Source organism: Alexandromys fortis, unplaced genomic scaffold, assembly GCF_014885135.2.
Source record: "Alexandromys fortis isolate MF-2015 unplaced genomic scaffold, M_Fortis_MF-2015_v1.1 scaffold_50, whole genome shotgun sequence".
Taxonomy (NCBI): Eukaryota; Metazoa; Chordata; class Mammalia; order Rodentia; family Cricetidae; genus Alexandromys; species Alexandromys fortis.
In genome coordinates this window covers 10,382,217-10,400,834 of record NW_026067932.1, presented here as the reverse complement: position 1 = coordinate 10,400,834, position 18,618 = coordinate 10,382,217, and the positions used below count along the sequence as shown (strand labels likewise).

The 18,618-nt window shown below is 45.4% G+C and overlaps 1 protein-coding gene across 1 annotated transcript in view; it reads right to left on the bottom strand.

The window, feature by feature from the left end:
- Nucleotides 1–965: 965 nt before the first annotated feature.
- Tcp11l2 (t-complex 11 like 2) overlaps nucleotides 966–18,618 on the bottom strand; it is a 29,218-nt gene continuing 11,565 nt past the window's right edge. The window contains exons 5-10 of the mRNA XM_050145536.1: nucleotides 17,278–17,498; nucleotides 13,562–13,698; nucleotides 10,558–10,739; nucleotides 10,183–10,364; nucleotides 8,010–8,182; nucleotides 966–1,807 (exon numbers count right to left, since the gene is read on the bottom strand). Of these exons, the coding sequence (XP_050001493.1) occupies nucleotides 1,563–1,807; nucleotides 8,010–8,182; nucleotides 10,183–10,364; nucleotides 10,558–10,739; nucleotides 13,562–13,698; nucleotides 17,278–17,498 (1,140 nt within the window). The 3' untranslated portion in view covers nucleotides 966–1,562. The remainder of the gene's footprint in view (nucleotides 1,808–8,009; nucleotides 8,183–10,182; nucleotides 10,365–10,557; nucleotides 10,740–13,561; nucleotides 13,699–17,277; nucleotides 17,499–18,618) is intronic.

The following is an 18,618-nucleotide window of genomic DNA, read 5'->3' as shown; positions in this document are numbered from 1 at the left end:
AGTGTTTAAAAATTTATTATTTAGCTGAGTATTGGTGGCAAATGCGGCAGAAGCAGGTAGATCTCTTGATTTTGAGGCCAGCCTGGTCTACAGAGGTAGTTCCAGGATAGCCAGAGAAACTTGTCTCCGAAAAAAAAAAAATCTCAAAATTATTTTTTAATATATATTAATTATACTAAATAATGGTCTCATTATGACATTTAAGGCAGTTTCTATAGCATAGGCTAGCTTTGGATTTGTGATCCTTCGCCTGGCCTGCTGACTGCTGGAACTATACAGATTGAACCACCACACCTGGCTCATTATAACATTTTCCAGGTATGTAATATACTTTGATCACATGTTCCCGTTATTCCGTCATTCTCCACGCCCACCTCCCACAGTTCCCTTCCTCTTTGATTTCATTAAATCGTCCTCCTTCCGTATCTTCACTGTAGACACATTCTGCATGAGGGGAAGTTACGGGATTTATTAAATCTGGCCTACTGTGCTTTGACAGGGTAGGGCACCTCAGGAATTCTCACATCCTCCTCGTGTAGGGGCTACGCTAACCTATGGGTCAGTTTTAGTATTTCTGCTGCTGACGTGATACCCGTGGATGCTCCTGAGGAGCTTGTTAACTGAGGGAACAAAGCGATGCCATGGGCTGAAGGCTCTGAGGAGCAGCACAGCCTGGCATAGCTAATAGAAGAGCCCAGGGCAGCTTTAATCCCAGACCTCTGTAAACCCAAAGCCAGTCTGTATACATATCCAATTCCAGGCCAGCCAGGGCTACGGAGTGACACTGTCTAAAAAGAAAAAACAAAGCAGGAAAAAGAAACAAACAACTGCTCAGTATTCCATTCTGAGAGCCCAAGGGAAGTTAGAAAACTTCCTGATTGTCCTGAAGTCATATTCAGCATTTTAAGATATAATTAGCACGAGCAATACATGTTTCAGCAGTAAAAGAATGGAAAGAGGACATGTCAGCTGCTTAATAAAGTTTTTATTACAGAACATTCATGTTATGAAAGCCTCAAAAGTAGGAACGAACATTTAAGTGAAAACCAAATAAACACACCAAGGGCTATGATTAAAATCCTAATAAATGGACTTGGCTAAATCCAGACTCGAGACACAAATTTATTTTGCCACTTAACAAAAAAAAAAAAGCAGAATGCCCTTCATTTTCAATATGTTTTTTAAATGTTTGCACATTGTATTCCTGCAGGAAACTGCAGTATAATCAAGTATATAAACAAAAACAACTCCTTTTAGGTTGAGTGAACGAGCCACATAGAAATACTCAGTATAAATGTGTAAGAAAACACCAGTATTATATAGGTGGTGTAAGTCATTACAAAGTACTTTTCTTCATTAAACCTGTCTGCCTTAACTTGGAAACGATACACAAAAGAGTCTATGGCTATGTGGCCCTTCCGTGATGCCGACGTTACCAGACTACACAGGTTCAGTCCAACACTGCTCTGGGGACAGCACTGGATATGTGCCGTTGGTAGAAATGAGGACAGGACAGTGCGCCAAGGGCTGACTTCCATCTCTTCTCCAGCGCCAGCTTCACGTCAGTTGGTTGGCAGTGAAATGTCCGTCTTCCCCACAGCTTCATCCCTCAAGAGCAGCTTTCGGAATATATTTGCATAGATTGGTCCATACACCTGTTTGTTGAGATTCACGATGTTTGTGAATTGACAGCCAAGCACTTCCAGCTCCTGCTGAATGACATCAAGGCCCAGTGGCACAGGAGGCAGGCTCTTATGAGTGATTGAAAGACAGAGCAGGCTTCTCATGTACACCTGGATCCGTTTGTCTAAAGGAAAAACAACGGTATCTTTACCTGTTCCATTAAGTACACAATCTTTAATAACAACAGTAAGACTCCCATTTACCCCTGCCTGTTCTCAAGTGGCACTGCAGTTCCTCCATTAAGGATGCAGAGTATTTCTTCATCCTCCGTCTGAACTGGCTTCGTCACCTGTTTTTGCTAACACACAATGTTACAGAAATGCCAGGATGCCAGATGCATGCCTAAGCCTCAAGATGCATGACTGATTCCACTCTGCCTACCATCAGCCATGTGAGTAAAGCTGAAACTGCTGGGCAAGACTGCAGGACAGATCTACAGGAGGGCACTCCAGAGAGCCACCTCTCAAGCTTCTGATAAGAGTCCGGCCGAGATCAATAGTGCTACCAGCTTAAGCCACAGAAACATGAATGAATTGGACAAGGTCAAATAACTACTCAGTTGACCTACAGTCTTGTGAGAAAGTAGATACAACTCAGTCTATAGAGTTTTAGGATGACTTATAGATAGCGAGAAATGGTTGATCAGGAAAAACTAAGTGCTTTTGTGAGGTACAATTTTTTTCTTGGTTTTCTAGACAGGGTTTCTCTGTAGCTTTGGAGCCTGTCCTGGAATTCACACTGTAGACCAGGCTGGCCTCGAACTCAGAGATACACCTGTCTCTGCCTCCCAAGTGCTGGGATTAAAGGTACGAGCTATCACTGCCTGACTGTGTGGTAAAATATTTTTACGAAAGTCAAATGACCAACATCCACCACCATCACTGAAGCTGGCACTATCAACGCAGCAAGCGTCATATTGGTTTAGGGTTTGGTTTGCTTTTTTTTTTATTTTTTAATTTATTTATTTATTAAAGATGTCTGCCTCCTCCTCGCCACCGCCTCCCATTTCCCTCCCCCTCCCCCGATGAAGTTCCCCTTTCTCATCAGCCCGAAGAGCAATCAGGGTTCCCTGACCTGTGGGAAGTCCAAGGACCACCCACTTGATTTGTTTTTATAGAAGCATTTTAAAATCAGGGATTTCATTCTGAAATCCAAATTTTTGGTTCTATAAGAAAAAAATCTAGAAACCCAGCACACTTGGGATTTCAACACAACACAGAGGAAGTTGGTCCACACATCTAGGTTTCCCAGAGACAGCGAAGCCCATGCCTACTGCTCTGGTATAGTTCAAACCGTACTATGCAAAGCGCCCTGCCCTCGTAATTATTACCCCGCCCTCTGCACTAGAGGCTGCAGAAGGGCTGCTCCACTGCACTGCATCAGTCACCTCCCTTGCCTGCCCCACTGCATCTCTTGGTGACTACCGGATACAAGCCAAGTGCATGCAGTGATTGGGCTACAGTCGCATCGGACAGTAATGCCAGCCATACCGACCACCAATGTGCAGCCCTAAGGGCTCTCCCCAGCTTTGGAGACCAAACCCTCAAACCTAAGAATGTTTGCTAATAACACCGTCCACTGAGGACAACAGTTATGACATGAAATCAGACTTTTTCCCACCTTTGAAGACAAAAGCCTGGGGTGGCCTCAAGCTATGTGTCTGAACTAGGGATCCTCTCACTGCCACATTCCAAGTGGTGGGATTTACAGGTATGAATCAACATGCATGGCTTTTTTTAAAATCATTTAACTTATTTATTTATTTGTTATGTATACAATATTCTGTCTGTGTGTATGCCTGCAGGCCAGAAGAGGGCACCAGACCTCCTTACAGATGGTTGTGAGCCACCATGTGGTTGCTGGGAATTGAACTCAGGACCTTTGGAAGAGCAGGCAATGCTCTTAACCACTGAGCCATCTCTCCAGCCCCAACATGCATGGCTTTTGACACTAATCCAAACTCTTATTTTCAAACACTTTCCCACAAATTATACTTTAACCCAAAGTGACCCTGGAACCTGAAAATTTCCAACATGCATGTGTTAGAATTTTTCCTCTTATTAAACTCCTGTCCCACTCCATTCCCTCTCTCCAGATCTCCTTCAATGCTGGATCTAAAGTAAGTTCTGTGGTCTCTCTGACCATCTGTTGCAGACTTCCACCAGGTTACACCAGTGTACATGTCTTTCTCCTATCTTAAGGAGTGAGTCCTTTGAAGGTACAGAGGAGTGGAGGCTATGTTTCTTTATATTCCTGGCCTGACATATGGCACAAATATCCTAGCTGAATGAAAATGGGATGAAAACAGTTTATAAATACCAAATGGAAAACAATGGAAGCCTAGAGAAGGCAAGCAGAGACAAAATAATTCTCACCTGTGTATTTCAACAAGGAGAAATTATTCATGTATCACTTAGGCATTTGAAAAAAAAATCACAAAAATGGAAATGGCTATGGGCATGCATATACACATGTAATCCATAGATAGTTTTTACCTTTTTTATATATTGGGGAAAGTTTTGGTTTGAGAGAAAATTCCATTTCTAACTATCTTTTCAAAGCATTATGGCATAGCGAGAGGTGTAATGCCCTTGGCAAACAGATCCACATCAACTGAAACACAGGATGGCAGAGCATGGGTGTCACGCACAGGGAGGACCCGTGGCCAGCACTGCAGAGCACGGGTGTCACGCACAGGGAAGGCCCGTGGCCAGCACTGCAGAGCATTTCCTATATGCCATGATCTAAATATTTAATTTATGTTGGTTTCTCATCATGCAAAAACTCAGTGAACTTTCCCTTAGACTGGGCCTAACTTCATCACAGATACAATCCAAACACTTTGTCATAAGAAACCCTAAAAATAAAATCCTTTCAAAATGATTATTATATCAACAAGTAGTTCTGCCTCCTCTTTGGCATTCATGTTTTTAAGCCAAGAATACAGAAGCATTTGTTCAGTTTGAAGCAGTCAAACGGAGTCCCTGCCAAAGACCTGTTCTTGTCTGCCAGAGTTAAAAGAGAGGCACTTAAGACCGTCACTTGAGCAGCTAAGGAAAGGATACTTTGAATAAGATTTAAATACCTTCAGTGTGCAGAAAAGCAGGCAAAGCTGCCCTGGGGAGACCTGGGAAACTAAGCTGCTTTACCAGATTTTAAGAGGCATCTCCTACCCCCACCCCACTTCCCACTTTATATCCAGGGCACAGACACACTGCGAGTTCAGGGCTCCAGCTCTGCCCAAATACAATTAGGGATATGAACCCTGCAGCCAGATGGGCAAGGTAAGAATCCCGACTCTACCCTGTTAGTTTATTTAGCCATGGCTACTACCCTGCTGGTTATTTAGACATAAGTACTAACTACCCTGTTAGTTATTTAGACATGAGTACTAACTACCCTGTTAGTTATTTAGACATGGGTACTAACTACCCTGTTAGTTATTTAGACGTGGGTACTAACTACCCTGTTGGTTATTTAGACGTGGGCACTACCCTGTTAGTTATTTAGACATGAGTACTAACTACCCTGTTAGTTATTTAGACATGGGTACTAACTACCCTGTTAGTTATTTAGACGTGGGTACTAACTACCCTGTTGGTTATTTAGACGTGGGCACTACCCTGTTAGTTATTTAGACATGAGTACTAACTACCCTGTTAGTTATTTAGACATGGGTACTAACTACCCTGTTAGTTATTTAGACGTGGGTACTAACTACCCTGTTGGTTATTTAGACGTGGGCACTACCCTGTTAGTTATTTAGACATGAGTACTAACTACCCTGTTAGTTATTTAGACATGGGTACTAACTACCCTGTTAGTTATTTAGACATGGGTATTAACTACCCTGTTAGTTATTTAGACGTGGGCACTACCCTGTTGGTTATTTAGACATGGGCACTACCCTGTTGGTTATTTAGATGTGGGTACTACCCTGTTAGTTATTTAGACATGGGCACTACCCTGTTCGTTATTTAGACATGGGCACTACCCTGTTGGTTATTTAGACGTGGGCACTACCCTGTTCGTTATTTAGACGTGGGTACTACCCTGTTGGTTATTTAGACGTGGGCACTACCCTGTTCGTTATTTAGACATGGGCACTACCCTGTTGGTTATTTAGACGTGGGCACTACCCTGTTGGTTATTTAGACGTGGGCACTACCCTGTTCGTTATTTAGACGTGGGTACTACCCTGTTGGTTATTTAGACGTGGGCACTACCCTGTTGGTTATTTAGACGTGGGCACTACCCTGTTGGTTATTTAGACGTGGGCACTACCCTGTTGGTTATTTAGACGTGGGTACTACCCTGTTGGTTATCTAGACGTGGGCACTTTACAGTGTGCATTAAGTGCCATCTATACATCCAGTACCATGTAGAGAAGCAGCAGACAGCGGACACATTCTCCGTGCTCATAAGGTCTGCATACTAGTGGGGAGCCAGCCACGCGTGTTTGTTTTTTTCCCCAGGAGCACAATCTCTCCGAGCACAGCTGCTCCTCTGGAGACCAAGGGCAGAGGCAGATCAGCAGCTGTGACAAGGGGCTGTGCCAGTTACCACCATCCACTGTCCCCTCTTGGCAGCAGCCTCTGCTGCCACCCACAGTGCTGTACCCTGGCATTGGTCCTTTCTGGGGTCAAGGTGAAGCCTTGGACCACCTAAGTAGCCTGTGCAGCTGAACTTCTGGTATCCTATGCTCCCAGGAATAAGAGTAAGAGAAATGATTGCAGAGCCCCTGAATCCATAATAAAATGTCACACTGCTAGGGCCCAACACTGTACTTGGAAAGCTGACAGGTTAATCTGGGATATGCTCTCTTCCGCCTTCTACGTTATGTTTTCAGCCACTGCATAACTGAACACATTTTATAAACACCTGCCTTTGTCCTCTTTATGGTGACACCCTGCTTGTGTAAGGGAACGGTCTGTGTCTCCCCTACACGGATCCTCGGGTTCAGCAGGCTGTCCCAGAGTTGAACACACATTTCAAGATCAAGTTCCTTTGCCTCTCATCACCGAGACCAATTCAAGGAAAAAACCTGACCTACAGTTAGGCTGTTTACAGCCCACAGGACTCCATGCTGGGTCACTGTTAGCTAACAGAGGGGTAAGACTCCTAACTCTTGTGTGGTGATGTGGGATTCCCCTCTGTATGGTTGGCTAATAAACAAGCTTCTTTGGCGTATGGAAAGGCAGAATATAGCCAGGCTGGAAAAGATAGAGAGAGAGAGAGAGAGAGAGAGAGAGAGAGAGAGAGAGAGAGAGAGAGAGAAGGCAAAGTCAAGGAGACGCCATGTATCTGTCGAAGGAGAAGGATGCCGGAACTTGACCAATAGGCCACAGCCTTGTTGTGATACACGGATTAATAGAAATGGGTTAATTTAAGATGTAAGAGCTAGCTAGAAAAATGCATGAACCATTGGCCAAACAGTGTTGGACTTGATATAGTTTCTGTGTGGTTATTTGGGCCTGGGCGGCTGGGACACAAAATCACAGTCTCTGTCTATGCTTAACCACGGAAGGATGATGGCAGAGTAAGCCACCTTAGTGTGCAGGCGTCCAGTCCACGGGGGCAGTGCTGAGAATGGAGCAATGGAGCAGAAAACCCGAAGCAGCCAGCCCCATCCCTGACCCTCTCAGCTGCAAGAGTCCTGGTGCATGCTCCATACTGCCAACTCTCCCCCCAGCTTGACACTGAGAAGTTGTCTGCTTGACCAGCAAACACAATGAGAGCCCATCCATGATGCCTCCCAGGGGACCTCAGTTCTCTCAGGTGTGCTCACGGCAGAACCATCGGCCTCACTCTGTGAGCCGCACATTCACCCAGATTTCCACATCACCATACTGTCTGCATAAAGACCACTGGCTGGGTAGTTGGGGTAGGCTCTGAACAGAGAGGCAAGGCCTATGGAAACACTATTTATACATTATCTGTCCTTCAAAAGTAAAAGCTAAGTATCTATGTCAGCTTAGTAAAGTCATCAGAGAGGAGGAGCCTCAACTGAGAAAATGCTTCTGTAAGATCAGGCTGGAGGCAGGCCTGCTGAGTGTTTTCTTAATTAGTGATCAATGAGAGAGGGTCCACACCATTGTGGGTGGAGCTGAGCAAGCCAGGTAAGCAAACCAGTAAGAGCACACCTCCATGGCCTCTGCATCAGCCCCTGCCTCTGGATGCTGCTTTCAGTAATGAGCTGTGTTTAGTACTGTGTACTAATATGTAATAATACAAATTTATGACTGCCACTTAAACCTCATCTGATGCAGCGAGTTAAAGCAGATTCAAACCGAAGCAGAAACTGTTTAAAAATAAAGAGGACTCACCCATCAAGGTACAGACAGGATTGTCCTTCTTTTCGAGGCTTGAAAATTGACCAATGAGATTAGCTTGAACCTCAGCATTTAAGGTGGGTGAGCCTCTCTCTTCCAGGGCCTTATTAACTTCAGCACAAGTCTGAACACCAATAGAATCCAGGGCTTCCTTCAAGTTAAAGGTCCTAGAAAACACAGAGCAAAGTGCATCAGGCAGGTCTTCAGGCATCTTCTCAAATACGCTGCTTCAGGTGCTTGCCAATTCTCTCTCACAACAACAGCAACTGCTTTTATTAGAACGGACAGACGATAGCGCCTCTCCCAGCTACCGGTGCTCTCACACTGTAGGTTTTTAAGTGCTGAGAACCATGCGCCTGAGCACCCGTGTCCGACAGGAAAGCAAAGGTGCTTGTAAAACCCGTTTCCACGGAGTTAGCCAGGGGACAGAAAATATCCATTTGCTTCTCATACCCACTGGTAGGAGTGAATTCATTCGTACACGTTTTGAAAGACTTATCTTACATATGTGAATTTTTCACCTATATGCACATATGTGCACCACATGTGTGCCTAGTCCCTATGGAGGCCAGAAGAGGTCATCAGATCCTCTGGAGCTGGAGTTACAGACAGTTGTAAGCTTCCATGTCGGTGCTGGGAACTAAACCCAAGTCATCTAGAAGAGAAGCCAAGTGCTTTTAACCATCTCAGATATTTTTAAAGAGCTTATAAAGTTGAGCAGAAAAACATAATTTTTCTATAACTATAGCAGTAAATCTATAACAGCAGTCAAAATCAGAGATATTGAGAGGCCAAATTAACTGACATTCTAGATTGATCATGACCAAAGGCAGTCAGTAGCGAACAAATAATCCCACATGCACAGTCTAGACGTTAAACAGTAATTAAGGAGTCAGGCATTTAATCAAGAAGGAAAGAAGGAATTAGTGAGGGTGTTTGTAGATCTGCACTACCAAAGAATAATTGAAAAAGATATCTCATTATATAGAAAGGGTTCTTATCTGTGAAAACTAAGAACTAAAGAATGAGGCAGCCTGGTGATAGAAGGTAGCATAATGGAGTACTTTAGGACCTGAGTTTGATGTGGTAAAGACCGTGGTTCAAAAAGGGCTCCTGCACAGGACTTGCTGGATGCCTGACTTCGCTCTGAGCGGAAAGGCAAGTGGACAGAGGCACTGAGTGAGAAGAGTGTGGAAGTGGTTGTCACCACCACTGCTCCGCCTTAGCTGATCTGCTGCCGACCCACAGCACCTGTAATCCACGGGCAGGTTGTCTGGATAAAATCTTTTCCTTCTGAAGTTTAGTATACTATAGGGCAGCTTTCTCCTGCTTTTAGTCACTAAGTTCTTAGGCTAAAGGAAAAATTAAATTTTAATGTAAGTCACTTCTTATTCACAATAAAAGCAAAGCCTTGCCTGTTTTGTGACAGATCACCAAAGCATATGCAAATGACACCTACTTGTTTTATATTACAGATGCTGTTACTCCATCTACAAGGCGAGTACGTGAGCAGTGAACGTATTCATTTCCTATGAAGGAATGTTTCTACATATATGAAACAACCAGTAAACAGAAATAAAGCTATAAGGAAGATGACTGAACACCTAAGCAGTTATTCATAACTAACATTCACTGAGTACATGCTGTGTGCCAGATACCTAGGCAAAGACTCTCATAGGAATCTCCTTTTATTTTCACAATTCCAAAGTAGAAAAGAATTATTATTTTCCTTATTATGTGCACACGGAGTGGGAGAGTATGCTCAGTCACGTGTGCTCACCTCGAGGCCAGAGATCAACTCCAGGTGTCTCCCTCCACGGTCTCCCACGTCACCTGGAGCTAGCTAGTCTGGAGCCTGGCTGGCCAGCAAGTACCCAGAACCCATTTCTCTGTCCGCCTGTACAGCCCCCAGGGTTACAGACGCACGCCTCCAAAGCACTGACCCACAACAGCGCTTGTGCACACTGCTGAAAGGGGAACACGACGCTTATCCTGGCACGTGTCACGGAACACGGTCTGCCTTCCCGGGAAAGGACACGCAGAACTTCTGAGAAGCTTGGAAGCCAGCAGTGCCAGCTACGTCCTCATGGCCAAGGTTATTGCCTGCTTTGGGAGATACGTGTACAATGTTTCTGTGTGACGGAACAGACACACATAAAGAACTTACTCTTTATTCATGCCTTCGAGTAGAACAGCTGAAATCCTTTTCAACCTGCTGGCGATCTCGGGCAGGCCTTCTGTGACAGCACCCACCATGTTGTTGGTAATTAGGGACAAGCAGGCAATCATCTTCAACTGATTTAGCTTTTCTGTCAGTTCCTGAAGTCGTGTTCCATCTGTCACGAGTGTCTAGCATATTTAACATGTGAAAACAGAGAGGGAAGCACAATGCATGAAAATGTGAACTACGCAGCGTCCTGTCTACGTCCTCATTTCTGTCTGACTTTAGTTACCAAGCCATGCGACACAGACGGGCTCTCTGCTTCAGAGTCACAACTCAGGAACTGAATGCCCGATACCTGTGCAGGACAGAGCCACTCACCTCTGGCAAGACCTTCGTCTGGTAATCCCACCGAAGCAGTTTCAAGTAACAATTATTTAGCACCAATAGAGGACTTAGGCTTGGCGGGGAACTCTGTTCAGTTCCAGGAGCTGCGGCAGTCTCAGAAAGGAATTCTTCATCTATAGACTCTTTCAGCCATTCTGTAGTCTGACTGAGGGCATCTAAGAGCAAAATGATAATAATAATAATAAAGGTTATTCTTTAGCAGATCAGTCCTTTTGTTTACATATTCCACATGACAGATTCACACAGGTCCCAGGCATGAATGAATGAAAATATACAGCCAGGCCCTAAGTCCACGTGGAGACAGACCTGTGAGCAACTACTGCTTCTAACAGCGAGTGCTCGGGGAGCAGGAGAGAACAGGGTTATTCAAGAATGCTCATGAGAAAGACCTGCCACGTGACACCTCAAGGCAGAGATTAGCAAAGGCTACCTGGTATGCTAGCGAGGAGAACACCCACACAGGGACCTTCCAAAGGCAGCATATGGCACATCACTCATGTATTGCTGGTCCTTACGGAGCTGGAGTAGAAACAATTCCTAATGGCATTGCTTTGGCAGCTGGAAACCAGCTTGCCCCACTTGCTCACAGACGACCTTGAGTTTGGACTCAATGCATTAACCCCTCCGGGGTGCTAAACCTAGTTGAGTGATTAGAGCTGTATTTTTGCCAAGATCATGTGCATGATTATGTTCCCATATTCCTGAACAGAGAAACCCTGTCTCCATAAAACCAAAAGAAAAAAGAAAAAACAGCGTGTGTTCTCAGGCAGAAAACATCTGGGTATCCAGGCTGTATACTACCGACATCGTCTAGGCCTGTAACTTAACCTCAGTTCCCTCATATGTAAACAGAGGGCAACGACATTGCCAGCCTCTTAGGATTCCAGTCAGACCTGAATGAACTAATCAGTCAAAGAGTTTGACAAAGGTAATAGCAACTAGCAACAGAGAGAGGCCTATCCCAAAATCCAAACAGCTCCAGTTATTGGGGAGATCTAGTCGCCCATCTACTATTTCCTTGTAAAGGTTTTAATTGGCCCCACAGACCTTAAAAAAGTCTCTAAATTGCTATCGAAGGGAAATGTGGTATTACGAGCTCGTTACCAAGCAGAACATGCCTCCATTTATGACCATTCCTCAAGTGGCTCCCACGATCTATGTGCTCCCCTGGATGTGCTCCAGGGTGTAAGGGCCCATATTAAAACCAGCATCCGCTGTGCCCTGTTTACATAATGCTATGTGCTATCATTGTGATGGAGAAGCTCAGGCTGTCAGGGGTGGACCAGAGGGAAACTAGGCTACCCAACAGCCTTAGATCACTGCAATAAAACCCCCATCACCAGAGCCACCTGCTAGCTGCCATGGCACTTCCAGCTTTCCACTGGAAGAGGAAAGGGTGACAGGACCTGCCTCACTGGGCACTTGATTGATGGAGGTAGTATTTACTCAATCATTCTCTGCCCCCTCTCCAGTCATAAACCTACTGAAATGGCACCCATCAAAGTTATCAATAATCCTCACTAGTCAAATTCGGGGGTCCAGTCTCAATCTTCATCTCTCTTAACTAGTTCAAAGGTCCTGTTGCATCCACTCAGCTCCTCCTGTTACACTGTGGGATGCACTCCTGGCTGGCATCCTACCTCCCCGGCTATCCCCACAGTCTCCATTGCTGATGCTCCTTACATCACCTCTAGACGCTAAACCTTCCCAGGCCAGACCCCTCGACAGCCACACTTACTCCCGAAGGCCATCTTATCCCACGTAAGAAAGATAAGGGCACGGACTTGTGAGTCTGCCTGGGTGAATCCAGCTCCATACTTTATAAGCTGTGTTATAGAAGCAAGTGATTTAACCTCTCTATGCTTCAATTTCTTCATTTAGAAAGTGGGAGGCAACTTCATATACTTGTAATATTACTGTAAGAAAATCGGTTACAATGTGCTAAGCCCCTTTTCCAGTTATCTACTTTTATAGCTGTACATAGTATCAATATGCTGATGAACCCCAGTGTGTATCCACGGTTCCCAACATTGAACCCTCACACCTAATGCCTACCTGGCATGTCTACACTAATGTCAAACTATATCTTCATGTACCTAAAACCCACTTTTCTTTCCAAAGTTTCCCCATCCCACTACTAACCCAGTGCTTCATCCAGATACCTTACTGAGTTATCCTCAGTGCCTCTATTCCCCTCACCCAACCTTCACTGGGCACTCTCCACTTTCAAATCACACTCAGAGCCCGACGTCACTCCCTCTATCTCTACTATCTGGTCCAGCCACCGCCATTCTTGTCTGAGAAGCACTGGACACGCGACTGAGAGCTCTGTGTGCTCACTGCTCATGTGCAGGAACCACGCTTTCAAAGTCTTCCAGCACTAGACTCTCAGTGGCCCTCATTGAAGCTGACACACCTGCCTTATTCCCCTCTCAGCCCATTGCCCATCCCCCCTTCCCTCGGTCACATCTGCCTTGTACACTTCACACATCAAAGCCAGCCTCTGCCTCAGGGTCTCTGTCCTGGCAGCTCCCTTTTCCCTACACCTGTGCATGCCCCGCCCCTAGTTCTTAGCAGAATCTGCTCAAAGGTTACTAAAGAAGCCTTGCTCCTTCCTTACAAATGCCTTCTGCCCTCACTACCATAATGCTACTGCCTGCTCCCTAGAGATACATGTGACAGACTATGCTTGTTTGCTATGCCTACGAGAATGTCAGCTCCCTGGAGACCACAACTTCATTCTGTCCTGTCTATCGCCATACCATAGCACCGTCCCAATAGGACGCAGCAGATTCTCAATAACCCTTCCCCAGGAAGTCAATGGGAAGGGAAGATGAGCAGCTCAGCTTCCGGGACACACGCAACAACTACCAAGAGGCTTAAAACATTTTAACATTAACACAACTCAAACAGGCAAGAGTTACAATCGCATACTTTGACCCAGTTTTGACATGAGCACACATTGTGTTATACATACTTGGAGTTCCTTCTAAAATTTCCTGGAATTTGTTCCTCTCATATTCCACCAAATGATTCTGGATGTGAGGTCTAACTGTCCTAATGACAAAATTCGTCATGTCCATTCTCATGAGGTCCAAGACACGGAATATTTGCCTAAAAATTTCAGAATTGAAATGAGAAATGGTTAGGAAGTGAAATTGAAACAGATGACCACCCATGTGTCACAGGCTGGACAAGATAACCCTCCTGAAAACGGTGCTGAGAATGTCAACAGTCATCCGCCAGGCTCATTTTTCAAGGAGGGTTATACATGTGGATCCTACATGTCTCCTCCACGCACTGTGCTACCACCCACTGTGGCAGCATTTGTAACAATCCCAGCTCGTCCACCGCAGCCTGCTGCAATTTTATGGAGCCTGAACTGCTACTATGGAAAGAGGAAATAAAAGGCCAGGGCAGTGGGGCGGTGAGGGAAGAGATGATTTTCAGGCCGAGCGGTCCTGCTCAGATTCAGCTTTTCAGGTGACCAACTCTACTATCAAGCACACTTCCTCAGGGCCTCGGTATTTCATGACCAAAAGAAGAGAACATCCCGTTGGAAGTGTGTTATGAACAGTAGTGAGATAATGAAAACAGACGTTCAGGAAGCAATTGTTTTCATCTCTGTCTTTGCATAATAGCCAGGAGATGAAGCCAGCCTAGATATCTATCACTGCTAGGTGGATGAAAATGTAGTCCACTTATACCAGTGATCGCAAACTTCCCAATGCGCTGACCCTCATGTGCTGGTGACCCCCAACCTTAAAGTTATTTTCTTTGCTACGTCATAATTGTAATTTTGCTACTGTTAAGAATTAGGTGGGTGGTGGTAGTACATATGTTTAATCCCAGCACTTGGGAGACAGAGGCTGGACAATCTCTGAGTTCAAGGTCAGCCTGGTCTACAGAGTGAATTCCAGGACAGCCAGGGCTACACAGAGAAACCCTGTCAAAAACAAAGAATCAGGGGGCTGGAGAGATGGCTCAGTGTTTAAGAGCATTGCCTGCTCTTCCAGAGGTCCTGAGTTCAATTCCCGGCAACCACATGGTGGCTCACAACCATCTGGAATGAGGTCTGGTGCCCTCTTCTGGCCTGCAGACATACAGACAGAATATTGTATACATAATAAGTAAATAAATATTTAAAAAATAAAACAACAAAGAATCATAATGTAAACATCTGTGTCTTTGTTGGTCTTAAAAACAAAATTAGGAAAAAAAAAACCCTGTGGCCAGGCGGTGGTGGTGCACTCAGTTTGAGGGTTGGCTCCATAGTTACTGAGAAACCCTGTCTCAAAAAAACAAACAAGCAAAACAACAACAACAACCCCTGTGAAAGGGCTATTTGACACCCACCCAAAAGTTTGAGAAACCCTGATTTATACTATGGAATTTTATTCAAATTTTTTTTAAAAAAATAGAACTATGAAACATACAGGAAAATGTATGGAACTGAGAACTTTCTACTGAGTGAAATGATTAAGACCTAGGGAGACAATCTTCGTGTCTTCTCTCACGGGAGGATCCCAGGTGTTATGTGTCTGTGTTGTAGCAGTGTCTGGAAAGGGCGGGAAACAAAACCCCAGGAGGTTGCAGAAGGCCCAAGTGGGTGAGAGGTGAAATAAATGGGACATGGAAGTAGAGGAGGGAGATACGATTCGCTGACAAGGTTTAAACAGGGATGGGGCAGGGAGGATGGGGCATGGGTGAATAACAAAAGCAAAAGATGTCTGAAAAAAGTGCATACGAAACCCATGTCTTCATAAACGGAAAGCTAGGAATGAAGGAGCCCTGTGGTGTGGGTAATGCTGCTCCCGGAAGTCATCTGTCTTTAAACAAAATCCCATCGTCAGGAATGGGACATCTCCCTCCAACTTGTTGCCCAGAGAAGTCCCAAAACTTTCTCTAAAACAACGTAGTGTACTGCCACTGTCCTTTTGCTGCCCACCAGAATTAGGTGGTAAGAGCACACTTTGACTGTTGGACACAGAAATCAGCCCGGATCTAGGAGGGCAGCTCCCCCTGGATACTAGTGAATGGAGTGTCAGGCGGTGCAGACCAGGCTGCTGGGGGAGAACAGTCATCAGTGGTTGTCTCGAGCTGTGTCAACGCTGTAGACTACATACAATACAGACCTTCTGGGCAGCAGTGGCTTGGCTAGTAGGGTAACCAGCTAATTCTGATCGGATTTAAGGCCTACGTAAATCACAGAAAGAAATATACACCTGGTACTGTAAACTAAATCAAAATCCTATGACTTAGAAGGCCATAGGCCATAGAGGGAACCCACTACTATTTTTTGGCTAAATGCACATTGTCAAGCTGCCTTCTAAATACTTACGTTTATACTCATAGATTAGTGCTGCTCTCAGCCTCACACAGAGATGTCGCCTTCTACAGCGGCTGAAGGGCACAAGACTGGGCCCTCTGATATCCGTCATAGAGAAAGGAGGTGGCCATAAACTCCCACCCCGGCCTAGCAGCTACTAGCAGTTAATGGTGGCTGGGAAAAGGTGGCATTCTCCTCAGAGGTTGTAGCCACTCAGAGCTACCCATGCTCAAGCAAGCAACTCCAACTAAACTCAGTGGATCAAAGAAAAGTGGTATCCACTAGGTACCCATGACCAAGATAAACACTGGAGATTTGACATCATATGCCAGTAACACTGTAACGAGAAGAAGAGTTTCTACAACCTTCCAGAACTCAGGACAATTCTAAAGATATATAGTGCCCATTTTACAGGTAAGTAAAGTGTCGCCTTGAGAAACTGTCAACTTGTACAGACTACAAATGAAATTACTTTCTCTATATTGATCAGTTTCTATCTCCTTGTTTTCTAAAACTAACATAAAGCTCACTTCTCAATATGACTTGTATTCATGAAAGAAAATAGTTCCCCTCAATGGCAAAACATGGCTCCCAGTACATCCTTTGGGAATATGAGGAAGTTATTGTCTACAGAGATAGAAAAGATGTTCACACATTAATGTGAACCTCACATCCTTGGAGAAGCTGTACAAGAGCTGGATGACTGACTACCAATGTCTGGCAGATCTGAGGCTATGGCAGTATCTCCAGACATTCCTTCCCCAGCTCCACATCAATCTGGTGAGACCGTGTGACTAACCAAAGTCAAGGGTATATGTCTGTTGGTGCTGAGTTTACACACTGATGTACCACAGTCCCTTTACACTCGTAGCTGTAGGCAAGGAACAACCAAGGACAAGAGGAGCTTGGGTCCACAAAAGGAAGTGACGAGCTGCCTGACCAATAATCCTCGAGTCAGACACCACACAAAACAACTGTTTATTGACAAAATCACTGTGACTTCAGCAGCAGCTGATGACTCTGTCCAGCTGATGGCTTCCTCTAGCCCTGACTACACGGATCCCTGCTGAAAGCTCGACAGCCCTCTACCCTCCTTCAACAGCACCAAGAGCAACTGTTGTTCAAGGTCTGTTCCTCTCTTCTGCTCCTATTACTGTATCCTCGGGGCCCACTGAAGGCAGACTAACAACCTTGCTGGAAAATTCTACACACTCTGTCAAGGACTGATGGGCTCCCTGTCCGCCCCGTTCCCGGTGTCACAAGCTCCCTTTGAAGGCCGGTGACCTATGCAGTCCATGCTCCCGTGTTTCTTCTGAACGAAAGGGAAGAGACTGTAGGACAACGTGTACAGCAAAAGGGCTAACCTCAGCATCTCCACGATGTTGGTCGTAGCCTTCAGCTCTCTGATATCTTCGTCTCTCACAGGAGCACACATCTTTCCCATTGTGGTGATGACATAGTTGGCCAAACCCTGAATGTCAACAGCATTGTGCTCAGCCTGCTGTCTAATGAGGTCAATGTCCAGCACTTCGCAGATCTGGCTGTGAAGGCTGTTTGCACCAGGAGCGAGGAAAGAGAGGAGAATCTGCACAGAGAGAAGGGTCAGCAGCACTGTTAGAGACGAAGGTGTGACTCCTCCTGTTCACACCACAACGTCTGTCCAGGTCAGCAGCACTGTTAGAGACGAAGGTGTGACTCCTCCTGGTCACACCACAACGTCCGTCCAGGTGGTGCCTAGGGAGTTTACCAGGGACACTCAGTGTCTCAACCTTGAGAAGAAAGCTCAATCTGCCCAATCACAAGCCACCACTGTGGTGAATGACAAGGAGCAGAACCTGAACACTTCAAGAAGCCTCCAGCGAGGGGAAGGAGGAACATGCACATCATGGCTCCAAAACCACTCAAGGGTAAATGAAAAACCCCTGTGACATCCATGAAGAACTCCTTGCACACAAATGGTTAACTGAGAACTTGTGGCATGGTGGGCTCCAAGCTCTCGTGCACTGGGATGGCTGCGGAACAAAAGCTCTGAGTCTGACAGTCTTGATTCAGGTCCCTCTGCCCCCAAAGCTGTGTGGGCCTGGGGGGGGGGGACTGTGTACATAACTAATACTGCAGTGCACAGCAAAGAGCAAGTGTCTTGTGCATGCCACGGGGAAGCAATGCCGTCATCCCATTTAGTTCCTGGAACTACACTGCAAAAACTCAAGGGGCTGACATTTTAGAAAGTGAGCCCACTACTAACCCAGGTCTAACTTCAAGGTCTTGTTTTGTGTTCAAAGCTCTGTCCTGAGCTGTCTGATACTATTTCCCTGGATTCCACCCAACTATAAGAAGTTATGAAAGAGGGCTGGAAAGATGGCTCAGAGGTTAAGAGCATTGCCTGCTCTTCCAAAGGTCCTGAGTTCAATTCCCAGCAACCACATGGTGGCTCACAACCATCTGTAATGGGGTCTGGTGCCCTCTTCTGGCCTGAAGGCATACACACACAGACAGAATATTGTATACATAATAAATAAATAATTTTTTTTTTTAAAAAAAAGTAGTTATGAAAGAATCACTGGTCCCCGACAGCACTTAGTCTTTCAGAGTGAGGGATGATACAAAGATCCCAAGCAGTCTCGGGAAGAGGAAACCAGCTGCTACAGTGTATTTGCACCCCCATCCATATTCATATGTCCCCCTCTGCCATGTGAGGATAAAGA